Below are 27,519 nucleotides of genomic sequence, written 5' to 3'. Positions count from 1 at the left end.
GAAGCTGGGAACTGTTCCCTGAAGACAGTGGGATGGCCGTTGGGTAGCCAGGGGGAGGTGGAGGTGCTCACTGGCTCTGGGCTCCGTGGCTGGTTGGGGTGAGGGTGGGTTGCCTTCTGCCAGCCTGAGGGTGTGTACACAGGCTCCAGGGCCTGGGCCCTGTTCCCAAGAGGGGAGTGAAGAGTATGCCCACAAGTTAGAGCTGAAGGCTGGGCCCCTGGCTCCATCTTTCTCAGATAAACCTGAGCCTGGCATGGTCCACAGCGGGTCAGACACAGGCAGATGCTGAGTGTCCTGGGCTGTGGGCATCCTGGAGAAGGGCTTGTGTAATCCTGCCTTCAGGGATGAGGTCTTCCAGGGCCTTGGGCCGCCCGGCATCCGGGGTGAAGGCTGATGTCCCTGCACCCAGTGCTGTGCAGAACTTTGATGTTTTGACACTGTCCTTTGGGGGAAGCGGTCTCGTGTTATGTAAACACACCATCGGCCTGTGGTCATTTGGCCCCTTCCTGAGCGTGGGGAACAATTGGAAGGTGTATTTTCACTGGGAGCCTGGAGGGTCTCGCAGCCGTAAACTGTTGTATTGAGGTTGTCGAGCTGGAGGGGAGCGCTGCTTCAGGATGCTCAGCTCGCCTGTCCTGGCCCTCCCACGTCCCAGCAGGCCTGGGGGGCTGTGGGGAGGACACACCGGGAGTAGTTCCACCTGGAAGGGGGAGGACTTGAACGGTGAGTGGCTGGTGGCCACACACTCGGGCCTGCACACCTCAGGGCCCCGGTCCTGGAGGGGCTGGGCTGAAGGTGGGAGAAGGCTCCGGGCGGTTGGCCTGATTAGGGGTTTAGGTCCTTCATGGTTCCTTTCTGCAACTAGTGGGAAGTGAGGACCCTTGAGAGGCTGGTGGCTGCCCTGCCTGCCCGATGCCTCTGCTTTGGGTGTTCCAGAATTCTCCTAGGCTAGTGTTTCATTTTAGTGGTGTGGCCTTTGGTGGCAGCTAGACAGAGGTAGTGCTGGCAGGAAAGCAGTGGAAGGGAGGGCTGTGCTGTGCTCTCCTCTTTGCTGTGGTCACTTTGGACAGCAGGGCTGGCCTGACCTTTATCAGCCCCAAAGTAGCTTCTTGGGGCCTTTTGGGGCTGTATGAGGTGGCGTGAGGTCTCAGGGAGCTCAGGTCTCATTCTGCTGTTTAGCTGTATGGCCTCCATCCGAGTCCCTTTTTGAGGGCCCCCAGCTCAGAGTTCCTGGGGAGCCAATCTGTGACCCAGTGCTTCCGGTTCAGCCGGTGGGTCTGCTGTTTGGACCCCGCTGTCAGGTTGTCAGTTTTGTTACGTGAGGCGAGGCTGCGAGGAGGGGTCCTTTCAGTTCATCAGCTGATAGAAATAGTGCTGGAAACCGAAACCAAGCTCAAGAAGTTCAGTGACCTGTCTACATGGAATTCCATAGTCTGTCTTGGTTCACATCTGGCTTGTGAAGACCACTGAAAACTTCTTAAAAAGTAATAATGTACATGATCAAAAATTACATCAAACCAAAGAGCGTCCAGTGCACAGTGTCCATCACCTCCACCAGGATCCCCGGAGGCAGATGTGCTGCCACGTTCTTGCCTGTTCTCACAGACACATGCTGTGTCTGTACAAGCCCGTGTGTATGACACGCCAGTGTGTACAAATGCACATGCACACACATGCATGCACAACTCCCTTTTTGGTTTCTGCACCAGTGATGGCCTATTATCCATGCTTTCCTATGCTTCACTTTTTTTTCATTTAATAAAGCTTATGGGGCCGGCCCCGTGGCTGAGCGGTTAAGTTCGAGCTCTCTGCTTTAGTGGCCCAGGGTTTCGCTGGTTCCGATCCTGGGCGCAGACATGGCACCGCTCATCAAACCACGCTGAGGCAGTGTCCCACATGCCACAACTAGAAGGACCCACAACTAGAATATACAACTATGTACTGTGAGGCTTTGGGGAGAAGAAGAAGAAGAAAAAAGAAAGATTGGCAACAGGTGAGCTCAGGTGCCAATCTTTAAAAAAAAAAAAATAAAGCTTATGGATGATTCAGTACCTACACTGACTTTGAACCCTCATTGTCTAGGCAATGATATGTGAATACAGCTCTTTTTTTAATGATTGGCACCTGAACTAACATCTGTTGCCAATCTTTTTTTTTTTCTTCTTCTTCCTAAAGCCCCCTTTCCATAGCTGTATATTCTAGTTGTAGGTCCTGGTTGTGCTATGTGGGATGCTGCCTCTGCATGGCCTGATGAGTGGTGTGTAGGTCCATGCCCAGGATCCGAACTGGTGAACGCCTGGCCTCTAAAGCGGAACGTGTGAACTTAACCACTCGGCCATGGGGCCAGCCCCAATATAGCTTTACTTTTCTGTCTAGTATACCTCAGGCTTGAAAAAGAACCCTTGTCGTCTCTTTTTGGGGTTCTAGGCTTGCCCCAGGGTTGTGGTTTACCTTCTGCCTCAGCCCACTCGAGCCGCTATAACAAATACCATGGACTGGGTGGCTTAGACAACAGGCATTTGTTTCTCTCAGTCCTGGAAGTCCAAGATCAAGGTGCTGGCCGCTTCACTTCCTGGTGAGAGGCCACTTCCTGGCTCAGAGACCGTCGCCGTCTCCGTGGCCCTACATGGTGAGGAGAGAGAACTCTGGCCTTTTCATTGTATGAGGGCATTAATCCCATTGTGGGGTCTCTGCCCTTTTGACCTCATCTAACCCTAATTACCTCCCAGAGGCCCCACCTCCCAATACTGTCATATCTGGGGTTAGGGCTTCAAAGTGAGTTTAGGGGGGCACTCAAACATTCAGTCCATAGCATCTCTACTGGGGGTGGGGGGGCATGGTACAGCGTGAGCTCCCTCCACCTAAGCCTGGGAGGGGCCTCAGGGTGTGAGGGTCCCTCTACCCCCTGCCCTGCATTCATGCAGCCCCCAGGGCAGGTGCTGTCTGGGAAGGAAACTGACAGGTGCACAACAGGTGCGGCGGGCCTGAGCCTACCAGCTGGCTTCTGAACTCAGTCCCAGCGCCCAGGGCATGACTGACCTTGGGAAGGTGAGCCGCCTCCCTTTCCGCATCTGTGAGATGGGGGCATCAGTACCCTGTTGTGGGGTGGTTTCGGGGGTCAGAGGAGATGAGGGCTGAATTGGTAGAGGTGGTTTCCAGCACGTCATGAGGGGTCTGATTATAATTACCCTCTTCCCAAAATAAATTTTTTTTTCCTGCCTGAAGATAAATTTTACAGAAGAGTGTCATCTCTGATCTCAAACCTGGTCAGAGGAAGGGGCCCCTGGCGTGGTCCCTTACACTGGGAAGGACTGATCTTGGTTGATACCTCCCCTTCTGGCCAGCTGGGGTGGCGGGCTGGGGGTCCTCTCCACAGCGCAGCCAAGTCTGGACTTCCTCAGTTGTCTCCTGTGGCTTCCAGCAGAGTCTTCCCCCTTCCCAGCCCCCACCCCCGCCAGCCAGCCCCTCACTCACGCTGAGCCCCAGCTGAAGGAAATGAAAAGATGGCATTGTTTTTCCTGGGATTTTTGGTGCTCTGTAAAGACAATTTAGCATCATGAAAGCAAAATTTGAAGAGATAAAGTCATCTGTCTACCCCCCACCCAGCCGCATCTCTTTCCTTTTTGTTTCTAACAGTTGCAGTGTTGGAATCATTGTACTGTTGTATATGTTGCATTTTGATTTTTGCTTTCTGCACATAATGTAACATTTTAAATTTTGTTTTCTGCATATAGCATTGTAGTGTAAATGAATTCTGTGTTTCTACAGTCTTTAGAATGATCTTTCCTAAATTTAATTTTTATGCACTTTTGTTATGAAAATTTCCAACATATACAAAAGAATAATAAAATGGACACCCTGCCCCCCTCAATACTAAATGTTATCCATTATTGACTTATGGCCAGTTTTGTTTTATTTCCCCTGTTATTTTGAAGCAAATCCCAGATATATTATTTTGTATGTAAATACTTTGATGTGATCTTTAAAACAGAATCCCAATGTCCTATCCCACCTGGAAATCAGGTTTAATAGAGGGTCGTCCTTGGTGATCACTATGCAATAGTTCTGTCGGACGTCTACGCTGTGATATATTGAGCTGTAATCTTACCAAATATTTAGATGATTTCCAGTTTTCTTGCTGGTGTAGATAATGCTGCATTGGACATCTTTGTGAGTGTAAATGTCTTCCTGATTCCTTTCTGATTCCATTATGTGTAAGTAAGAGTTTTATCGCTTATTATTGAATAACAAACCGTCCTGAATGCAGTGGCTTGAAGCGGTAACCGCTGTTTCGCTTGTAGTTCTGGGGCCGGGCGCCTCGTGTGTCTGGTCGGCTGCAGGTCTGTCAGCATCTCTGGCTGCTTGGCCCCTGGTTAACTGGGCAATGGGGATGCCCTGGCTACAGGGTCTCCTCCTCCAGCAGCCGCCTGGGTGTGTTCTTGTCCTGGAGGCGGGGGCTACGACACGGTGAGCGTTTCTAGGGCCTTGGGAGCTCTGATCTCCCTGCTAGGCTCTTGGCCAAAACAAGGCACAAGGTCAGGCCAGATTCAAGGGGGGGAAAATGAACTTCACCTCTTCTTTTTAAGCACATAAATAGAATTTACTGAAGGAAATATAGAAGCTTTCCCAGAAAACGCCTCATTCTGTGGAACACTGCTTCTTAACCTTTCTGGGGGGTCCTGGATACCTCTGAGATTTTGCTGAAAGCTACAGACCCTGTTCCTAGAAAAATCCATGTAATGGTATACAGCAGAATATAACGATGCCACAGATTCTCTGAAGTAAAGGTTCTGTGGATCCTTCTGTGGTTACAGTTTCTTGTTTGACACACGTGACATAGATTTTTCAGGAGAGATGCTATACAAGCATTTTTTAGAACATGACTTCTGCAGGATAATCCACTGAAGAAGAATTCCATGGTCACGGAATTTTGGCCAGCAATGCATCTCTGGAGATTCAAAATACATAAAAGCATGTTAGAAACCCTAAGAAGTCTTACCATAAAGAAACCTTTTTGTCTTTGTTTAACTTAGTGTTTTGCATTTGACGTGTTAGCATCTTGGAGAAGACATTGTGGAAGACACAGCTTGGTCCTGTACCCATTCCATGACTCACCAGCTTTGTGACCTTTGGCAAAGAACTTCACTCTGTGACCCTCTGTTTTCTCTTCTGTGAACTTGCAACAGTGATGCTGATGCCCCGTGAACTTCACCTCTTGAGCGGAGCCCCAAGGTCATTGCCAAGGGCACAGGTCCCGGGAGGGGTCAAGAACTGGGAACGTTTCTGTACACGAGTGTGTGAGCTGGCCATAGGCCCTTCCTTCTTCAGGTCCCAGCAGGTGCCCAGCTGGCACTGTGCTGGCTGGTGTGAGGTGTGGGAAGGTCAGGTCCTGGCCTGGGGCCCTCAGGGCTCCTTGAGTGGACTCCCTAAGGAATGAGTGTCCATCTGTGGTTCAGAAAGCTTTTCTGAGCGCCCACTGTATGCCCAGCTCATGCCAAGCTCTCTTGGGCCTGGTCCTCAGGGAACTTGGCCTCCACTGGAGGAGAGGAGGCTGGTGCCCGTGACTGACGGGGCAGCTGAGCAGGTGTGATCACGCCGTGCGGGGGTGGCAAGTTTTGGTCCCTGTTTGGAGCCTGGTGTTAGCTGTGTGGCAGCCCTCCTTGAGGAGCCTCATTTTCCTTAGCTGGAAGAAGAGAAGGTTAGAACGGAGGAGCCCTCAATTTCTAGAATATTCCAACTGGGAGAGCCGTTGGATGCTCAGTGGGGAAACTGGAGTGAACCTGGCCCTCGCTCACTCCTACGCTCTCCTCCTCCTCCGCGGGCGGCTGGGCGCCCTCTCACTTCCGGATTGCTTCCAGATCCAGCTTCCTGTTGTTGGTCTGCTGATGTGTGTTTTCACTAGGATGACAACTGCATTCCCTCTGTAGAGGGTTTATTTACCGACATCTATAGTGTCCCTCCGCGCCAGGGCTTGTGAGAGACCACAAGTGTGAGAGACTGACAGTGGTTGGGATGGACAAGGCCTGTCCGTTGGAGCTTTAGTCCAGTTTAGCTTTAGTGGGGGTAACAAACATGTCCTTCAGTCAGTTAAAGGGAGTAATTTCAGCAGGGATCAGGAAGTAAAGTGATAGCAGTGATGTCACAGGGTCCAGGGACTGTTCTCAGGGTGGTCAGAAAAGGCCTTTCTAAAGGAGAGACTTGAGGCTGTGAGCTGACTGGTCAGAAGGAGTTAGCTGTGGAAAGGCTGGGGCTGGAGCATCTCTGGCAGGGGGAACAGCAAGTGCAAAGGCCCTGGGGTGCCTTTGAGCAAGGGAGCTTGGTGCATTTGTGGAGTAGCAGGGAGGAGGGTGTGGCTGGAGCAAGGCTTGTGCACTGTGTGGGGGAGAGCGATAAGAGAGGTTGGTGGGGGCCAGATTCTTCAGGGCTTTCCAGGCCATGGTGGGCCAAGGCTCTCATCAAGTCACCCCACACAGCAGTCCATGAACATCGACGACCCCACTGAAAGCTTTGGGCAGTGTTCACTAAGGAGGAGGCAGTTTTCCAGAGCTCCGTGCTAAGCTGCCCAGGCTGTCTGTGTATCCTCTGAGGATGTTAAATGTTAAGTGAAGAGCACTGCTCACAGCATCCCTGGGGCTGCGCTCAGCCCTCAGATGGTGGCGGCCTGCCTGTGTGCCTGTGCCCTGGAGCGGGCAGTACCCTTGGGGTGGGTGGACACAGGAATACTTCTGGGCTCACAGGGCAGCCTGGGCTCCCTTCCCTCCAGCTGCCGGCCACAGTGCCCAGAGCTGGCTTTGGAAGGAGGGACCTGGGTTTCAGCCTTGCTTCTGCCACTGTCCAGCTCTGTGGTTTGGGGCACGTTATTGCGCTCTGAGCCTCCGTTTCTACATCTGTAGGAGAAACAACGTACTTCCTAACCTTCGTGGTTGATGTGTCCGTTGAAATGATGAGTATGAAGCCCCATAGTTCACTGCCTGGCACATTGGTTTACTTATGAATATTAGAAACACCCCATCCTAGGTCCTTGCTAAGTGGCAGGTGGGTGGCATCGTTATTGTGGTGGTGGTATTCAGGTAGTGCCGTGGGTCTGGGTTAGACGCTGCACTAGGGGCTGGGGACACAGGGACTTTCCATAGCCCAGGGGCTCAGTTGGGTGGAGGAGACTGACCGAGAAGCACTGAGGGGTTAGACCAGCTGTGCTCAAGAAATGGTGCTAGTGGGGGTGGGCAGGCAGCTGTCTCCGTCTGGGAAGGTTGAGGAAGGCTTCGGGAGGTGACCCCCAGCTGGGTCTCTGAGGCCCAGAAGGAGCTCATTGGGTTGCCAGGTGTGGATTTAAGGTAGTCCAGGTAGTAAGTGAGCCAGCACGTGCGAAGGTGTGATGCTCTGGGTTCAGGGGTCCTCAAACAGGGACTGTGGGTGTGTCGGGTCGGGGGTGTCCCCATGGGGGCTGCAGGGAGCCACTGGAAGCCTGGGAGAGCATCTAGAAAGCAGCGAGATGGGGCATAGAGGAAGGAGCACCCACTGAGTCTCGTCCCCACTCTGTGAGTGGCAGGTGTGGCTACACCCACACTGAGTGGTTAGGAGCGCAGAGCCCCAAGGGGGCCCCCCTGGTGCACGGATCCTGGCTGCCCCACTGGGAGGTCATTGCAGGTCTCTAAGCCTCCAGTCAGGGATGATGACAGTCCCCGCCTTCAGGGCTAGTTGCGAGGGACGAGAGGTCCACGTTTACTACTTACTGGATAATAAAATGGTGGCTTTTAAATGAGCTCCTTGAGGCTGCGTCTGACCAACAGCCTCTTGTTGATTTAGCTGTGTGGGTGGTGGGCGGGGGTGGGGGGATGTCCCCTCTTAGCCCCTCCGAGCTGTGGGAACAGGTGAGTTTCCAGAGCAGGCTGACAGAGATACAGTTCTGCTTCTTGTTTCCTGTCTCTCATTCTGAAGTGGCCCAAGAGCAGCTCCTTCCTAGGTCTGCCCTCAGCCTCATGCCTGGCAGTCCCCTCCCCCCATGGGACTGTTCCCGCAGTGGAGGGAGAAGGAGACCCCGCATGCCCTCAGGTGCGGTCCCCCCTGCTCTCACAGAGGATGCTCTGGTGTAAGAGCTGGGATGACCCCCAGACCCCCCTCTTGGGAGGGGCGGAGCTGAGGCAGTGGACTTGGAAAGAGCATCCCAGGAGCTGAGAGAAGTTCGATCTGGCTGGAGCTTGGCACTCTGGGTGAATCAGGCCAGGTCGCACAGGATCCTGTAAACCATTGTTGCAGGAGTTTGGGCTTTGGCTGGAAGGCTGTGGGGCCATAGCTGGCAGGAAAGCAGGGCGGGCAGAGGCACTGTGGGCTCTGGTCAGTACCTTGGAGGATGGATTGGAGAAGGCAAGACTGGGACTGGGGGCTCCAGGGGGTGGGAGGACGCTATGGTTGTCCGAGCAAGAGGTGACGGTGGTCCAGGCAGTGCAGGTGGACTGGACCAATGGCCGGAGGTGAGGATCTTTAGGACCTGGCTGCTCATGAGATGGCAGGCAGCCTCAGCACTCGGGATCTCAAGAGAACTGCAGAAGCTTCGTCCACTGCAGACCCCTGACTGGAAGCTGCATCTTAGCAGGATGCGCAGGGGGCCGTGTGCACGTTGCACATTTGTGTCTGAGAAGCACCGGTTTAGAAACCCTGCTGACCCCTGGTCATGGGCCTCGGAGGGGAGGGAGGGAGGAGGCCAGGGCCTGCCCCCGTGGGGAAGTGGGTGTGTGGATAGAGTGCAGGTTAGGTCGGCTGGGGACAAGATCCTGTTGGGTTTGGGGTGTTCAGTGCCCCCAGATTCCTTGCTGGGAGAACGGGTAGTTTGAGGACTGGGGAAGGGCTGGAAGCAGCCGGGCAGTGAGCTGGGTTCTGAGGGGCGGTCTACTGAACCCCAGCCCTGCCCTTGGGGCTCCGGAACTGGGCGGCACCATCTGCTGTGATGCTTCTGTAAACGTGGGGTGTGCCTCCCCCGCAGCATGGGGTGTTTGTTCGTCTGCTTATTCGGTCAGGAAATGGGCATTGAGTCCGTCCGGGCATGGCCGTGGGTCCTAGAAGAGAACGAAGGGCTGCTTTTATGAGCTGCCCTTCTGGTTGGAGGGACAGATGGTGATGAGCGTGCAGAGGGGAGAGCCGGGTGGGGAGTAGGGGGAGGGTTGTTGTGAGGACCAGATGAGGCATCTGCCAGAAAGGCCGGCTGGGTGTCAGCCAGCCCGGGTGAGATGTTCCTGTGGGGGACGTTGGTATCGTGATTGGGGTGGGGCCCTTGGGAGACAGGTGCGTGAGGAGTGGCATGAGAAGTGGGTCACTTAGTAGCTGGTGGGGAGCATGCCTGGGGCCCTGGGAGTTTAGCTGAGGCCGAGCTCACTCGCCCTTCCAGTCCATCCCCCTGGCATCCGGCCCCTGACCCTCTGGAGTCTCCTGGTGCCCCAGGCTGGTGAGCACACGTTCCCGAGACTGGCTGTACTGGGACAGGAATTTGGCTGGCCTGGTTGGCATCAGCCAGGACCACAGCATGCCCAGCTCAGCTGGGTCACCCGCAGGCTCTGTGGTCAGCTGGGGGAGCCCAGCCTGGGGGGTGGCAGGCTTGGAGGGTGGCGGGGGGTAGGGTGGAACCTTGTGCCTTGGTGGGCATTCTCAGTGAGGATCTGATCCCGGAGTTGTCAGGCAGGCGTGTGGGAGGCTGGCCTCGGATTTTCCTGCTCCAGAGGCTGTCCGAATGGAGGTTGGGAGGTTGAGACTGTGTACATGCCGCGAAGGGTGAGTTTTTTATTTCTAAGAGAACATAAATGAACTGAAATAGTACAGTCACACATTCAAATCAAAAGATGAGAAAGGACTGACAGTTGAAAGGGTCTTCTTGTCCTGGCGATGCCCCTTCACCCCAGCTTGCTTCCTGGAATTGTTCCTAGTTTTTTATGCTTCCAGGATATTCCGGCACATGCAAGCAGACACGTGTGCATGCATATACCCATATGTACATAGATGCATATGTGCACGAACGCGTGCATATTTATTTAATTGAAAGTTTTGTTTCTTTGAACCAACCCCCTCTCGATCGGAATCATTCACAGGTTACCGTAGCTCGGGGTTCTTCAGCCTTGGCACTCCTGACATTTTGGGCTGGATCCTTCTACTTGTTAGGGGCTATCCTGTGCATTTTGGGGTGTTTCGCAGCATCTCTGGCCTCTGCTTCCTGGGTGCCTCTCCTTCCCCAGCTGTGACAACCAAAAACGTCTCCAGGCATTGCCACATATCCCCTGGGGGCACAGTCGCTCAGCAAGAACCAGGGCTAGCCTGGCTTTGTTGCCACCCAGCCACCAGGTGTGGGGATGGCCTGCTCACTGTCCTCACCACCCCAGTCAAGGCCTGTGTGGCAGTGTGTTGGTGGGTACTCAGTGTGGCCAGTTCTCTGGCCTGGGAGGCAGGGCATGGCTCTCCTCTTCCCTTGTTGGAGACCCTGAACCTGTCCGTTGATGCTTCTCTGGACCTCACTGTTCTCATTTTTGAAATGGGGCTGTGGCAGCCCTTCCTCTCCTTGGATGCTGGTATGGATTGGAGATGCCAGTGTGGGGTGCCTCTCATGCACTCGTGCTGGGCTTATCATGGGGGCCTGGTGACAGTTTATTGATGTCCTCCTGACTCTCCCTGTGACCTCAGGCTCCTCTTAGTTCTGGGCCTTGGTTCTGTTGCGTATAGAATGGAAGGACCCAAGGAGTGGAGGGCCCAGAGCTAGAAGGCCTCCCCTGGAGGGAGAGAGGAATAGTGGAGGCCAGCCACCCAGCCAGAGCCTGTGACGTTTCAAAGCCCCGAGTTCTGAAGAGGGTCGTGTGGCCAGGCTGGAGAGGGCCGGGCTGCCCGCTGAGGTCTGAGTGCATGCTGGTCTGTCAGCTCTCCCAGGAGTGGCATCCTGAGAAGCTCAGAGAAGCGCCTTTTCCATTATCCCTCGAGCCCAGCAAGGACTCATTGCGATGAGTGTGGAGTTTGGACTCAGGCAGAGCTGGGTTTGCATCCTGCTCTTCACCCATAGCTGAATGGCTCCTCTAGTCTTTCTGAGTGTCAGGTTCCCCCTCTGCAGAACCAGGCCAGCACTGTTCCGAGGTTAAACGGGAGGAGGAGGATTGTGGTGACACTGATGGATGCTCACTATGTGCCAGGCATCATTCCATCCTCCAGCAGGTCGTGAGATACACGCCATTGTCACGCCCAGTTTACAGATGGGAAAACTGAGGCACAAAGTACGGCACGTGGCCATTTACAATCTGCGAAACTGTCCTTGTTGTTATTAATGGCTGCTCTTGGGATTTGAGTCTGAACATCAGAGACCCTAAAGAGAAAGAAGGAAAGTAGGAAGAAAGATGTGCCTTGTGCCTTCTGGGGACTGGCCCTGAGCCAGGTGTGCAGGGGAGCGGGGCCGGTTCTGAGCTGGGTTTTCTGGGCCGGGGCTTTCCCTGGGCAGCTGGAAGTGCTTCTCTGGGAGCTGTCTGGCCCCGGCGCCTTTGTTGGCATTGTAATTTTTCTGCCTGCAGGGGCCTGAATGATCTGTGCTGATGATAAAACATTTGTTGGGCTGACGCTGTAATCGCACTGCCAGGGACACTTACAATTATATCCGCTTTGGGGAAGCTAATTTTAAAGAACGTTTTTCCTTCATAATTATATGCAATCAGCCAGCCAGCATTACTGGGGGCTTCTCTCTTTCCCTCAACCGAGAGACCATCTGCTCTTCTCTTCCTGCCCCTCCTTCTAGCGTGCAGTTGGCCACCTCCTGGGAGAGGGACCACTGGCCCTTGGCTGCCTGCAGGCCCCGTTGAAACCTTTGTGTGGTGACCGGATGGGGCAGGGGACGAGGGAGAGGAGAAGTGGAGGGTCATGCTGGGCTCTTCTTGGGCGACTGGATGGGAGGTGGTGTCTGCTTTCAAGATTGAGGCTCACGTTGGTGGAGAAGGTGATGGAATGTGGTGCTTTGTTTTGGATGTTGTAGGAGCCAGGATTCTTGTAGATGCAAGTGAAAGAAAACCCAATTCAGATGAGCTTAAGCAAAAGGAGAATTTCTTGGCCTGGGTAACCAAACAGCACAAGAACGGCCCCTCAGGGCCCCAGGCATGCTTCCTGCCCCTCACACTCCTGATCGTGTCTCTGCCTCCATGATCTTTTCTTAGTTCTTCAGCTGCTCTCAATCTTTTCTACCTCAGGACCTTGGCATATGCCATTCCTGCTGCCTAGCATGCTCCTTCCCCATGCTCACACCACTGGCTCCTTCTGAGCCTTTAGATCTCAGCAGAGTCCCCACTTCTCTGCCTCAGCCTCTCAAGTGTTCCTTCCAGAACATGTCACACGTTGCACTTACTTCAGCTGTTCTCTTGTTCACCCTCCTCTGCATGTTGTCAGCTCCTGGAGGACCAGAACCCTTTCTGTTGTCTTCACTGTTGTGTCCTAGGTGTTGGGACCGTGCTGGTCACAGAGCAGGTGCTCGAGAAGTATGCATGAAATAATGGATAGAAGAATGCCTTGGATATAAAAGGTGGTTCATGAGAAAGCAAGTCATCTGGAGGAATTTAGTTTGAGAAAACTGGCAAAATAAAAAAAGTAAGCCTCCTCTCCCCACTCCCTGAAAATTGGGCTCGTTCCTCCCTCTCTCGAGTTCTTATCCTGGCGTTCAGATCATCCCTGGAGAGTCGTCCAGCAGATGAGCATCCTGAGTCAGGGAAGTGGGCACGGACAGTAGAACCCCCCCAACAAGGATTGGAACAGGTGGGCTGCATCCTTGTCCCTGGGGAGGGAGGCATCCAGATGAGGAGGAAGCACCGTTCGCTGGCCCTTCCAGTCAGGAGCCGCCTCCCTGGCTCCTCAGTGGCCTTACACTTGGGCTGCCCTCTGGGAGGACATTTGAGGAAGAAGCTTCCAGTGTGGGTGGCGGGAAGGGGTTGGGGTGTTCCAGACTCGGGGAGGGGGGGAGCGCTACAGTGTAGAGGCATGTGGTTGGAGGTGTGGGGGAACCAGCCTGTGCAGGAGGGCACGGAGCCAGGTGTGCTGGGAACGGATGGGTGAGCATCACTGGGGGAGGAGGTGGGCGCCTGCTGCAGAGGCCTTGAGTGCCAGGGGGGGTCAAAGGAAGCGCAGGAGGCCTGGGGTAGGGGGCAGCGAGGTGATGAGTCACACCTTAGATGTAGAGGGTCACAGGCTGGGCCCCTAGGGGAGTGTGCAGGGACAGCAGCACGGTGGCCTGGTGGTCCCGGTGGCCGTCAGGATGGAGGCCTGTGTCTCTTGAGGCAGGGCGGCTGCCCTTTGCCGCCACTCAAGCCTTCTTCCCTTCTGGCTAGAATCAGGGCTTCCTCTTTTTGGCATTGCTCACTTCTGCCGGGGCCCCAGCTCTTGGCTTTGGCTGGCGGCTGCTGTGACCACCCTGTTTAGGGCTCTCTGAGGCATTTCTCTCACTATTTGGGGCCTGTTACCACAGCTCCCAGCTGCAGAGCCTGGCAGGGTGGGAGGCTGGGCAAGAGGAAGGTGGGGGTGCATGCCCCCCTGCCGGGAGCAGGCCCTGGGTTTTCAATCTCTGGCAGTGGGGCCCTCTGAGGCCCCAGGCTCCTTCTTTCCCCCTTGGAGGCCCAGCCGGCCTACCCTTTGGAGCACCTTTGCCTTCGTGAGTCCTGTGACCTGCCCATTGCTCTCGCTTTTTGGTAGGTTCAGAAACCTTTAGAGATCAGAAGGGGTTCCTAAGACATTAATTCCACCACTTTCCCCGTGTACAGTTCTCCCTCCCTGACGGTGGCCATCCGGCCTTTGCTTGAATCCCTCCCACCATGGGGCGATCACCCCCTGCCTGGTCAGCCTTCCTTTAGCTGAAATCGGTTTCCTCGTCCTTTCGGCTTTGTAGGAAGGGTTCCTTCTGCCTGGGAAGCGTGGATTTGAGGTGACATCACAGTCGGGAGAAGCTGTCAACCCTGAGGAGGGGCAGAGACAGGCCTGTCGGCTCCCCCTGCTTCTGGGCCTCGCCTGACCTGGAGCATGTCCAGTGCCCACTCCACAGTGGTCTCGGGACGTCTGAGGCCAGTCACAGCTTGCCTTCTGGGTTCTTCCCCGCAGGCCTTCCCGGGGACGACAGCGCCCCTCCCCCAGCCTCCTGGGGGTTGAGGGTCTGAGGAAGGATTTCAGCCCAGACTTGGGGCAGTGGCTGGCCGGGGGAGGAGAGGCGGCTCCCTGGCTTGAGGAGAACAGACCTGAGGGTGGAGTGGGGGGCCGGGGAATTACTAGTATTACCCATCCTTTGTTTGGGTTGTGCCCAGGCCTTTGGAATCCTCCCTAAGATTTGAGGGTCTCGGGCACGAGATGAAGCCGCCGCCTGTTTCTAGAGTCGGGTGCTCAGTTCATCTGGAATGGGGCTGAGGCCATTTACAGGCCTGGCATCCCCAGGCCTGTAAATGGGGGCTCAGCAGGCCCCTGTGGCCTCAGTGTGCCCAGGTGCTGGGCTCAGGCTCCAGACACCTCTGTTTGGGGAGTGTCTGTTGCTGCCACTTGGCAGGATCTGAGGGATGTGGCCTTCAGTGGAGCCAGGGGGCCTTGGAGTGGGGGGTGAGAACCTGTGTATACGGTACCTTACATGCAGAGGGACTTTGCAGATGTGCCAAAGGTTAAGGGTCTTGAGATGGGAGACTATCACGGATTACCTGGGTGGGCCCAGTGTAATCACAGGGGTCCTCATAAGAGGGCGATGGGAGGGTCAGAAGGAGATGTGACAACCGAAGCAGAGGTCACAGTGATGTGGCCAGGAGCCAAGGAGTGCAGGCAGCCTGAGAACCGGAGGAGGGAAACGCGTGCCTTCTCTTGGGGGAGGAACGCAGCCTCTTGACCTTGGAACCGTAAGAGAAGACATTTGCATTGTTTTCAGCCACTGCCGTTTGTGGTAATTTGTTACAATAGCAGTAGGAAATTAATACAGTGTTCATAACAGTGACTTTCTCGGGCCTGATGGGGACAGGTGGGGTCAAGGTCAGAGCCAGGCTCTGACTCCCTGCTCTCTTTTTGGGGAGGATTAGCCCTGAGCTAACATCTGTTGCCAATCTTCCTCTTTTTTTTCTTCTCCCCAAAGTCCCCCAGTACGTAGTTGTATATGCTAGTTGTAGGTCCTTCTGGGTGTGCTATGTGGAACGCCGCCCCACCATGGCCTGATGAGCGGTGCCAGGTCGGCACCCAGGATTCGAACTGGCGCAATCCTGGGCTGCCAAAACAGGGCACGTGAACTTAACCACTTGGCCATGGGCCGGCCTCTGACTCCCTACCCTTAATCACAGACCAGTGGATGAGGTTGGTCCCTGATTCCTTGGGCTTGCCTTCCCATTGGCCATCCTGTAAATAGCTGAGGGGCTGGGGGAATATTTGAATAAGGTACTTCCTGGTTTAAGTTTTCTGGGATTGGGGGGGCTAACCTCACCTTTGCTGTGATGTGACAGCAACCCTGGTGCTTGTGGCAGAGGGGCCCGGAGGCCCTGGCTTTGCCCTAGCCGTGCCTGCTGCTTGGCAGCCTCCCTCCTGGTCACCCCGGGGCTCAGCTCAGACAGCAGTCTTCAGTCACCTTCCCGTGTCCCCTGCCATCACCCAGATGCCTGCTGTATTCAGGGGCCCTGTGGCTGCTCGCATCTCTAGGCAGGGCTTGTGGCTTGGGGACCCCTCTGTTCCTGAGCCAGCCCGGGGCTGGACAGAGAAGCCCAGCAAATGTTTGATGACAGTTGGACGGGGACTCTGCACTCCTGTGCTTGGAGGCCCAGCGTCAGGGCACAGACCCTCTAAAAACGGGGGCTCAGAGAATCTTCCTCGTGTCCTTAGACTCCAGCCCTCAGGCCAGGAGGGAGTGTTGCTTTGAGGGGGTGCTAGCAGCAGCATCTGGGGGGATGGAGATGTTTTATCTACTTTGGAACGCAGCCTTTAAAAAGATGTCAGCATCCCAGATCGCAGGCCTGGGACACACGTTCGTGCAGTTATTTTAAGAGCTTGTGGTACCCTGAGGATGGGTGCTAAAAAACTCAGACCTTCTTGAGCAGACTTCTCCCTCCCCCAGCGGGTCCAAAGGAGGGAAATGTCGGTGTGGGAATTCCTGGCTCCCTGCTGTGGCTCACTGTGCTCATTAGGCTGATGTTAAAGGGACTTTGCATTCTTGGGAATAAGAAACTGCTGTGGAGAGAACAGACTGAGTCGTTAGCCCTGGGGCAGGCAGACTGATAGCTGGGGTGGTAGTAGTGGTGGGAGCGCTGGAACCAGCCCTTCCTGCAGCCCCTGTGGGTCTCCTGCTCATTACAGCACCTGCAAGGAAGTAGTGAAAGACTTAAAAGGAATTTCAAGTAGAAGATTTTTATATTAAAAAGTGGGGGCGTGTCAAATGCCATTAAGGGAATTTCAACATTTGTTTTCAGATGAAAAGCTGGGGTGATTTCCAATCTGAAATGGTGGCACTTTGGATGCAGCAGAACACATCCTTGGTAATCTCCAGCCCACCCCTGCCTCAGTTTCCCCATCCTGAAAATGGAGTGGTTTCAAAGGTGTTTAGGCCTCTGGGCTGCCGTGTGCCTCAGTAGCAAAGGCCCCTCGGCCTGGGTGGTTCTGCTTTCTTCCAGGAGGTGCCAGGAAGGTGAGTCACCAGGTCTGCCTCTCGCCCACATCTTGGGTTCAGGAGGAAAAGCCGCTTCCAGGGACCCTGTGGGCTTGTTCTGGGCCTGAAGGGACATGCTGACTCACGCTGCCGTCTCTGCACTGCAGGGACCCTGTGGCCCGCCTCCTCCTCCAGGTGGGGCACCTAGTATGGAGGAAAGTCTTCAGTGACGGGAATTGGTGACTGTCCAATCAAGGGAAGGGGTCTTCCCCCCCCCCAAAAAGAAGACATAATGCAGCGTCCAGTTTATCTGTTTCTTTCCCGGAGCTGTCCAAACAATTAAGATGTTTGTACTGGCTTTAAAATTCTGTTCGTATGTTGCCTTTATATTGGGCCATTTCAGCTTCTGGCACTGTTAATAGGAGGAAAATCCAAATTATCAAACCACCACCAAGTAAACCAGGCGGCCGAGGAAGCCGACAGGCAGGGGCGGCTCAGGGCTGGAGCCCCGCACTGGGAGGCTGGGATCCTCATTCAGGAAGGGCCTGCATGAGGTGTGGGCTGTGCACTGGGCACAGGGTGCTGGAATAAAGAACACAGCCTCTGGCCTCAGGGGCTCACAGTCCGAAATGCAGCGCAGAGCAGTCTTAAGTGTCAGATGGCTGTATGGCTAAGAGCCATCATTTCTGCCCAGGGAAGCGGCAGGAACAGCCTGCTGGCAAGTATGCTGTGGGAGCTGTTGTTGCTGGTGGAGCAGGAGTTTGCCAGGGGAGGAAGGGCATTCTGGCAGAGGGAACAGCTTGTGCCACGGCACAGTTATGTCAGGCTTGGGTGTTTTTAGAGAACAGGGTCCTTCCTGGGGCGGTTAGATGAGAGGAGGGACTGGGGCTGCCGGCCCCCGCCTCGCGATGCCTTCTGTGCTGCACCTCCAGATGCCATGTGCCGGGTATCGTGCTAAGAATTTGCGGTGTGGGCAGAGGGTACAAGCCCTGTTTCCTCAAGGAACGTTTATTCGTCAGGATAGGCCAGGTTAGGCTGCAATAAGTACCCCCTTGGAAGCTCTTGCAACAGCGGGTTTATTTATGGCTCGTCCCCATCCTGGACAGCGCTGCGGCGGCTCAGTGCTGGTCGGCTGTACCCGGCATTTCTCAGCCTTGGCGCTGTGGACAGTTTAGGTCGGTAATTCCTTATTTTAGGGGGCTGTCCTGTGCCTGGTAGGCCCTCTACCTTCTGGATGCCAGTAGCACGTCCCCCAGTTGTGACAGTCAGATGTCTTCAGGTGTTGCCAAATGTCCCTTGGGGGCAAAATTGCCTGGTTGAGAACCACTGCTACTGATGGTCCTCTTAATAGTTTCTTTCTTGTTCCCAGCCTGGCTTCATTGCCACCCGGCTGGGTTCCTTTCCAGGAGGGGGTCCGGGCTGGCTTTGGGGCCTGTGACCTAGTGCTTCCACAGTTACTGAGCTCTAGGAGGGCTGACCGGGGGGTTGGCCACTGGCAGTTAAATGCTTCTACTTGGAAGTGACATGAGTCACTTCTGTGCACATTTCATTGCCTAATCTGGTGGGGTGGGGGGAGTGCCCAGGAGGGGAACTCACGGTATTTCTGGCCCCCATTAATGTCCGCCACAAAGCTCTTAGCCTGGGGGGGCGTTGGCAGCACAGAGCCAGGCAACTCCGTATCAGTGCTGTGGCGTGGGGGTCTCTGCGGAGAGGGAGAGCCAGGAAGGCTCCCCAGGGGCTGACCCTGAGCGTGGGTTAGGGGTGACGCTGGGGCGGCATTTGAGGCAGCCGGACAGCGTGTCCCTGTGCACTCACCGGGGAGAGAGGAGGCCCAGCCTCCTGCTCAGGGAACCCCGAGTCCCTGGGAGACGTTCCACAAGCCCTACCCCCTGCAAGGCAGGGAGAGGTGGGAGGAGGTTGCTGGCAGGCCTTGTGGGTGTCAACGGGCCTTGTTATTCCGGGTTCCTGGAGTCTGGTAATTAGCGAGCCGAGCTACAAATGGCTTGGGTGAGAGCGTGCCCGGCTTTCCACTTGCGTAATTACTCCCCGCCTGTCTCCCAGTGGGTCTAGCTCTGGGTGCAGGTGCTGCTGCTTGCTCTGGGCCCGCTGGTGGGAGGGCCTCCCGCTCCGCCCCATCACTCTGCTGTGGGGCTGCCCCCGAGGCCGGCCTGGCATCCCTCTGCAGCTGGCTTGTCCTGCAGGCCCCCTTTCCAGTGGCGGTTTGCCCTGCCGGCCCTCAGCTGTGTCTGGAGGGCAGGCAAGGGGCTGTGGCCTTGCCTATTGCGGGAAAGCAGGTCTTGTTGAATCCCAGGGCCCCGTTTTTGATAGACTTCCCTATTCTTCAGTCGCTGCCCTGCTCTCTCTGAGCGCCGGCAGTTCTCCCAGCTGTCACTGGACTTTTTGGTTGGAGGGTGCATCTGGGTCTCGGCAGAGCTCTCTCTCTCCCCGGCTGATTCACCATTTCCTGGGCTGCACTCGCCTGCAGCCCTCGGGTGTCACACCCGCCCCGGAAGGTCCCACTGGGCTGGAAAGGTCATACCCATTTATCAAATGTGAAAGCTGAGACCCACGGCGGCTCAGCAACCTGTTCTGTGCCTGCTGCTGGTTCTCACTGGGCCCTCTCGGCTGTGAGGCAGGCCTGCCGCTCAGTGGGGGTCGTTGTCTCCCTGTGTCCGTGTTATCCTTCCTGACACCACATCCAGTAGCCGCACCTCAGGCCTTAACGTGGCCTCGTTGTGGCGAGGGCTCATGGATGCTTCTCCCTCTTGATGGTCCTGCCTCGCTGGCTTCTGGGACGTTGCTCCTGTCTCCTCCTCATGTTATCGTCTTCATTGGACTCCTTGTGGTCCCCACTCCCTCCGCACCAGGTCATCCAGGGCAATTTTTCTCATCCTCAGGAAGTGTAGCTGCTGTCACTTACTAAGCACCTGCTGTGGTGAGCAGGACAGCGGCCAGTGGCAGAAACTCAGCATAAACCGGCTTAAGCAAAGTCTATAACTGAGAGTTCAGCAAGGACAGGCTCCGGCCTGGATTCAGGCCTTGACCTCCGGCTAGAGAACGCTGGCCTTTTCTCCTTCTCAAGAGTCTGGCTGCACAGGTCAATGTGGCCATGGTGTCCTCTGACCTTTCCTGCTGTCACAGTCCCTCAGGACCTGTCCTGCAAAAGGCCCAGGACTGGCCTGGCTTGGGCCCCATGCCCATCCTGCAACCCAGTGTGGTGCAGGCCACGTGCCCACTTGGAGGGGGTGCAGCCCCTCGATTGTTTGAGTGCCCATTGGAACCGTGTGGGACAGAGGAGGGGCGCCTCCAAAAGGCAGAGCGGAGCAGAAGGAACAGAAGCCCTCGGCTCCAGTGTGGGCCCCAGCAGTCCTGTGGGGTGGTTCCAGGAGTCTCCTCACTTGACAGGTGAGGACACTGAGGCACAAGATGTAGTTGGGTCTGGGTCCATGGTCTCCTCTTGGGGACACAACCCCCCTTCCACCTCCACCTGCCCTCCCAGATTGTGTTTTGCTAACCCTGGACTGTCCGCTCAGCTCAGTCCTGGGCTTCTAACCTCCTCCTGGCATGACTGTTGAAGAAATGGAAGAGTTATCATCTTCCTACAGTGTCCTCTCCCGGTGCTGGTGTGTGGCCTCAGCCTGCTGCGCCCAGACTCTGAGCACCATAGCTGCTTCTAGTTCTTTTGTGTCCTTCTGTCCCCAGGACCTGGAAGGGCTGCCTCTGAATGAACACCCCACCCCCAGGCAAGTCTGTCCTGCTGCTCCTCGTGCTTGAGCAGCGGTTCCCATACCTGGCTGCTCCTGAGCAACGCCTGGAGTGTGACCAGCCCCGGATCCCTCTCAGGCTCTGCCCCTAGACCTCCTGAACCAGAGCCTTCAGCGTTGGACCTTGAATTGGTTGACAAGTTCCCGTGGTGACTCTTAGTCACCTGCCTTAGCATTTGGAACCTACAGGCCAATGCACTGTGACAGTCCAGGCCTCTGGGGCCTGCCTAGCCTACATCTACTGTCTGCTTTTCATGGCCCCTGCCTGCCCCCTCGGTGGGTCTTATGCTCCCACATCCCCAGACTTCTTTTGGGAAGGGGGCACTCATGTTATTCCTCTTTAACTTCTCCCCAGGGTCTATAGTTTTCCTTCAGTTTTTGTTCAAATGGCAAATCTCGCTTCCTCCCTCAAGCCCTCTTTGATTGCTCTCCCTCCTCCTACGAGAGGATAGTTGGTTTTGTAAATGAGTATTTGAAATTCCCCAAGGCTGTGCTTTCCCTGGGCTTCGGGGGGTGGGGGGGGGGGGGGGGGGGGGGGGTTGGCGGGGGGAGTCCCTTGTCCAAAATGGATCCTTCTCCATCAGTTATCCAGCTTGTGGAAAAGCAAGTTTATATTATGAGCTGTGGGGTAGGCCTCCATCCAAAACTTATTAATGCAATATTTATCAAGAAAATGACTGTTTTACGGCCTATAAAGATTTTCTCAAGGAGCAGGCTTTTAATAAAATTCTGTAATTATTTAACTTTTATTGTTACTTTTTCTGTAATTTTGGAAGTAATATCTGTGTTCGTTTTAGAACACTAGAAAATACCAGGAAGTGTAAAGGAGAAAACCACACACATCGCTCTCCTTCTGCAGCCACAGTTAACGCTGCGGCCGGTTCCCTCCCAACCTGTCTCCCAGGCCCCGAGTGTTTGAGTGGACGCAGACCGCGAGCTGAATCCTCTGATGCGTGACAGTCCCGTGGCCCCGGGATGGGTGTTAATTCAGCTCCTCTTCGAGCAGAACTTGGAAACTTTTCTAGATAAATCCTGAGGTCCTTTGCTTCACTGCATCGATCTATCGATCAATTGGTTCATGCCTTTTTCAGGCATCTACTTTAAACCAGGCACTGGGAAGGCTGGCAACTATTTATTTATTTATTTATTTTTAGCAGTAATTATTTTTTTTAAAGATTTTATTTTTTCCCCTTTTTCTACCCAAAGCCCCACAGTACATAGTTGTATATTCTTCGTTGTGGGTCCTTCTAGTTGTGGCATGTTGGACACTGCCTCAGCGTGGTTTGATGAGCAGTGCCATGTCCGCGCCCAGGATTCGAACCAACGAAACCCTGGGCCGCCTGCAGTGGAGCACGTGAACTTAACCACTCGGCCACGGGGCCAGCCTGGCAACTATTTAAAAAATATGTTTCTCTAGTTTTTGAGAATATGTGAGAGACAGTGGCACAAAATTCAAGAGCTGCAGGAGGGCGCACAGTGCAAGGGAAGTCTCCTCACCCAACCCCTAGCCGCCTTGGCCCTTGACCAGAGGTCCCGCTACCCCTGTTCACTTGTAGTACTTTACATTTGTACTGTGTGTACACAAGTACTCATTCTTGTCTTGGAGTTGTTCTTAACCCAGATACTTGCACGCAGCATGCAGGGCTTTGTGCTTACGTTTTCACATAGCAGTGTCTGGAAATAATGCTGTGCGGGTGTGAGGAGCGCTTCACCCCTTTTTCCTGCTGCGTAATATTCCTTCGACAGCGTTCCGTTTGTTAGTGGCCCCTCTTGGGAGCTCTTTTGCTGTCACCAACAGTGTGGCCGTTAACAGCCCCAGCTTCAAACGAGCGTGTCTGTGGCGTGGGGTCATGGAGCTGGGGTTTTTGGGAGGAGTGGTTAATCACTTGACGGTGAGTTCTCTGGTTTCTCTTCCCTTCTCCGCTCTTCCCATCTCCCTCCCTCCTTTGCCCCCTCCTCCCTCTTCCCCTTTGGCGTCATGGTTTGATTTCTGAACTCTCCGGATTTCAGGAGCCTGCAGCAGGGAAACGAGGGTTGTTGGTGCCTTGGTTCGGCAGAACTTCCAGGTGAAGAAGTGAGCCCCAGCAGGTTTCCGTTTTACTTCCCTGAGCGGGCCACGGTGGCGTGCATGGGTTCCCACCACCAGAGGGAACGTGGTTTCCCCCCTGCCCCCGCTCGTCTCCCCCTTACTCCGAGGTCCTGGAGCCTGGAGATCAGGCCCGCCCCTCCCAGGGCCTCCCCTGCCGGTCACCCTGTGAGCATTGGGAGCCCGGCTCTGGAGCCAGCGCCCACACTTCTGGAGGCTGCCAGGCCTCAGCTTGCCCATCCGCTAACGGGCTGTCACCGTCCCTCCCTCGTGGGGCTGCCGAAGGCCTTAGTGAGCAGCAGCGAGCACTTGCCATCGAGCATGTCTAGTGTACGTGTGTGGCCTGACGTGGACTGAAAGGGGAGCCAAACCCCCTCTTTTTGGCCAGAGTCACAATTTATCCTGTCCTTGAAGTTCTGAGCTATGGAGAAACTGTTCTGGCTGCTGGGAGCTCAGCCCCACTTGAGATTTTCAGCCTGTCTGTTCTCAAGATTACTTTTTTTCCCCCCTTTTGTTTCTTTTATTTTACGGGTTCCATCTGTTTTCAAAGTTAGAGCCCTGTGAGCTTTTTAGGACTCGGGGAGGGAGAGCCGTCTGGGACGATGTCAAGTGTGGGCAGATTGGAAATGACCGCGGCTGGCTGCATAAGGAGAGGAGAGCCACACGCCGGGATAATCTGGATGCCGCAAGGATTAACTCGGAGGGAAAGCCTGGGCCGGCCCGGCGCCCAGCGGAAGCCCTGTGCACCTGGCGTGGGTCACGTCCGCGCGCCGCCCCGTCTCCCTCAGTGCTCGTCTCTCTCCTGTTGTGTGGTCCCTGGTCTTGTCATGGGGCTTCTGTCTCGGCCGTGTAAGATTTCTGCCCAGGAGCAGGTGCAGGTCGAGAAGCCACCCAGCCTGACCTGGCGAGTCAGAGGCACAAGCTGAGTGATCGTGGCAGGTTGCTGTCACCAATGCTCACTTGGGGCCAGGGTGACCTGGGAATGAGGCAGGGGCAGAGCTGACGGCTCTGGGCAGTGAGCTGACGACTGGGCGTGGCACAGGTTCCTGGGGACGCCCTCTGTCCCCTTGCTGTGAGCTCTGGTGGCCCAAGGCTGTGCTGTTGTGTCTGGGCGGTCCCCTCATGAAGTCATGGAAGCTGAATAGTTGCCGGCCACCATTCCTTTCGGAACTGCAGGGAAGCTGAGTGACGGGCAGGGACCTTTGAAAGCATCTACCACCGTGGTCTTCAAATTGGGTTCCTTGGGGCCCGGGGTTCCATGGAGGTGTTGGGGGTCGAGGGGAGGGCCATCTGGGCACCGCCCACAGTGTGACCTGGGCAGCCCTCTTTGGCCTCCATCTCACTGTCTCGTGTGGTGGCTTCCTCGCAAGGTTCCACTCGGGGCCTGGCTCTCAGAGGCACTGAAACACTTGTTGGATGAACTAACCGACGCATGTAAGATGGGTGGGTGTCACCTCGGCTGTGCTGTGCTGGGGGACTGTGCCTGCTCACGGTCGCCAGGGGGTTCCCGCAGGATTGGTGCCATCTCCTCCCTTAGACTGTGAGCCCCACGGGGGCCATGCATCTGTCGTGCTTCCTGACGCAGGCCGGGCCGGGCTCGGGAGCCGAGCTGTGTTAACGTGCAGGGAGTGTTGGTGTCCCCGGTGGGCACCACCGCGAGGCACAGGGCCCTCACAGTTACTGCGTTTGCCCCGTCCCTGCTCCAGGGAAGCAGCTTGGGCGAGGCAGCTCCCATCCCTGAGGTTTCCTGACTGGAGGCCTGGCCCTTCTTTCCAGGGAAATGCCCGCGGGCACAGCCGTTGGCAGGCTGTCCACGGCCCATGTGGACCCCTGTGCCTTCCCAGCTTGCTGCCCTGGTGCCGGCCCGTCACAACTCGAGAACGAAGGGCCAGGCTAGCAGCGGCCCTGAGTTTTCGGGAGTGTTCTGGTTCTGGGTGGGGGTGAGGGATGGGGGGTCAGGGAAGGCGTCCTGGGAGAGCTCCTGTCTGAACCGCATCCTACAGGCTGGGATGAAAGCGTGGACCAAGTCTGGAGGTGCCCGAGCTGCCCTCAGGAAGGAATGCAGGCCGGGGCAGGTAAAGGTGGGCAAGCCCTGAGGGTCTCCTCTGCCGAGACCCTGACCCTGACCCCAGACTCTGAAATTGGTGAGTCAGGGCATGTGTGCAGGAGAACAGTGGCCATGGGATTGTGGGGGACAGATGGAGGAGACGAGGTCCAGCCTTGGAGGGATATGAGGAGGGGGTCGGGGTGAGTAGGCTGGACCAGCTGCGGAGGCAGGTCGGAAGAGTTTGGGGGCCTCCTGCATGTGGGAGAGTGGATGGGCTGAGGCAGACCTGGGAGGCCAGGCCGAGGGGTCAGACCTGAGGTGGGAGGAGATGGGGAGCCATGGGAGGTGGCTGAGTTAAGGAGGGATGGCCAGGCCATCGGTGATGAATATGGTGGTGGGGAGGGTCTCGGGGCCATCCTGGCTGGAGCTGCGCCCACTCAGGCCTGGATTGGACAGCTGGGTGTGAGGAAAACCAGCCAACTTAGGGTCTCTCTAGAACTCCAGCTAAGTTCCTCTGGGGAACTAACCCTCCCTTTCTGCCAAAAGGTGCATTAAGGACCGGCTAGGAGCTCATAAACCTTCCTGTTGAAAATGAGGCTGTTGTGGGGACCATGGCCTGAGTGGTGTGGCTGCCAGCTCCCCTCATCCTGCCTCTAGCCGGCTGCAGTGAACTTCTGGAAGGATGTTTCCTGCCCGTTGGATTAACCTTTGTTTTCTTTGTTTTTCTCCGCAGGAAGCGAGGGATAGAAGTCGTGCAGGTGAGTATGGACGACGCCCTCACCATTTTTCGGGTGGAGGGCCTTTCAGCGCTCCCTTTCCCCTCTCTCTGAAGAGCCTGGGCGCCTGGCCCTCTCTCCACGTCTCCCCTGTGGAGTTGCCGTGGTTTCTGCGCTGGCAGGACACGAGCGGGCTGGTGGTCTCTCAGGTTTGTGGAGTTGCTGTGGCTTTGTTGGTGGAAGGAGGTGCCTAGGGGAGAGGTGAGTCTGTGGTGGGCAGGGTGAGGGGTCATGGCCACTCAGCCAGACGTCTGTGGTCCTGATGCCCCCACGGTTTGCGTGTGCCTGTCCTCAGGCTCTGCCGAGGGAGCAGCAGCCCCCTGGGCCCCTGCTGTGACTGTTCAGCCCTTTGGGGAGGAGCCCTCTCCTAGCTTGGACCATTCTTGTGAGTGGTGTCATCTCCAAGACCACTCCTGTCCCCACCCCTTCTCCTTTCCCCCCGAGTCAGGGTGCGTCCCCTGTCCCAAGTGACCCCTTTTCTGTTGTCAGTTGGCCACACCTGCTCTTCTCTATGGGCCCCTGGCTTCTGGAGGGTGGACTGAGAAAGTGGGGCCTCTTGATCCCTGTGTTGCCTCACCCTGGGGTGGATTTGGGTTGGGAGCTCATTGGCTGGGGAAGGAAGGATGGATGGAGAGAGAAGCTCTCCCAGGGCCTGGGGCGGGCTCTGTGGCTCTGAAATAGATGTGCAGCTCTGACAGCATCCACGGGGGTGGGTGGGGCTGGGTGCCTCAGTCTCAGCCTTGGTGGAGAGCTGCTGAATTCTTCCTTCTGGCCTCCCTCCTCGTAGTTTGTGGGTTAAACTTGTCACCCGGAGGCTGAGGTTTGTTTTGGGGAAGGAGGTAGTTTCTGGAAGCCTCTCATTAGAACTTTCATCCAGGCTCATCTTGGCTCTGCAAAGTTGCGTGATCTGCACTGAGCTTTTCTGTGGACCTTAATCTCTCCATACAGCAAAAGGAGGAAGTCAGAGTTCAGGAATGGCTAAGAAGTATGCTTTTGGGGCCTTTTCTGATTGATTGGTCGTGCCTGTCTGGAGGATGCTAAATCTGTGAGTGGCTGAGGGCAGGGATGGATTGATAATGCCTGCCGGGGCTCCAGCAGTGGGCAGAGGAGGAGTGCTTGCGTATTTGTCATTCTGAGGCTAGGTGTTGCAGACCATTGTTCCTCCAGGATGGTTTGGCTTATTTTTGTCTTTTAGTCCTTTCTGATGATTACGTTGGAAGTCCCCAGCCTTTGCAGATGCTTCCGTACCCACCACCGAGGTCTGGACTCATAGTTGGAGCTATACTTGGAGCTCGCTGTGGGCCAGATGCTTCCCTGAGGTTAGCTACAGACGCTTGTGAGGGTCCACGAGGAAATTTCTGTTGGTAGCCATTTTAGAGGAAGTGACTTTACGTGCTCACCAGCAAACACTGCTTAAAAGGGGAAGAAAGGGGCCCTTCCCCCATACCTGATCCTGTACCCGCCGGCTCCCAGACTGTAACACAGTGGGCTGCCACCTGCCACGGGAGGGGAGGTGGGGAGAGGGCCTTGGGGTTTCAGGCTGTGAGGGACAGCCCAGGGTCAGTGTTGGCTTTCCATGGCTTCCTGGGAAGATTTAGACTAAAACCTTTAATCCACTTAGTCTCTGGGTGGAACGGGAGAGTGGAGCCATTGTTAGAGAATGTACCAGGCGGAGGAAGCGTTATGAAATCCTTGATGTGTCTGCTGTTCATTTTGGTGATGACTTGGGGGAGGAAGTGGTGGCTGGGGACCAGAGTGACGCTTTCCATGCCAGCATTTAAAAATAAAACCCACCGAGACATCTCTCCGTTCACCTCCCCCTGGCATCCCCAAGCGTTTGGAGAGCTTGAAATTTCAAGGCGTAGAGAAAGGCTCTTTGCACAAATTGGAAGCCAAGCCGCTTGGCTGGTTTTTCACAAGCAGCTGGGCCTCTGTGCGCCAGATCCCTCGGCTGGTGGGCTGCTGGATGCTGGAGAAGGGCGTTTTGCCAGTCACTAGGTGTCTGGGCTTGAAGAGGATGAGAATAAGCATGCCAGCAGCCACCAGCAGTATTTCCTGTGTCGCATGCCCCGAGGGGCATTGTCTCATTTTGTGCAGCCACCCAGTGACGTGAGGGTTCATGCCCGTTTTAGAGATGAGGAACTGAGGCTCAGAATGTTGTGACTTCTGGGGAGCTCAGCTGATAAGTGGTGGAGCTGGGGTTTAACTGCAGGTCGGTTCATCTTTGCAGCCCATGGCTTTTCTGCAAATTCCGTCTCCTC

At 55.6% G+C, this 27,519-nt stretch overlaps 1 protein-coding gene across 1 annotated transcript in view; it reads left to right on the top strand.

The window, feature by feature from the left end:
• The window catches only part of ITPK1 (inositol-tetrakisphosphate 1-kinase), a 172,451-nt gene that overhangs the window by 11,632 nt on the left and 133,300 nt on the right, over positions 1 to 27,519 (top strand). Inside the window, exon 2 of the mRNA XM_046647695.1 lies at positions 25,216 to 25,240. Coding sequence (XP_046503651.1) covers positions 25,216 to 25,240 — 25 coding nt within the window. The remainder of the gene's footprint in view (positions 1 to 25,215; positions 25,241 to 27,519) is intronic.

This window comes from Equus quagga, chromosome 20 (assembly GCF_021613505.1).
Source record: "Equus quagga isolate Etosha38 chromosome 20, UCLA_HA_Equagga_1.0, whole genome shotgun sequence".
Lineage (NCBI taxonomy): Eukaryota > Metazoa > Chordata > Mammalia > Perissodactyla > Equidae > Equus > Equus quagga.
This window is presented reverse-complemented; position numbering and strand designations above follow the sequence as displayed.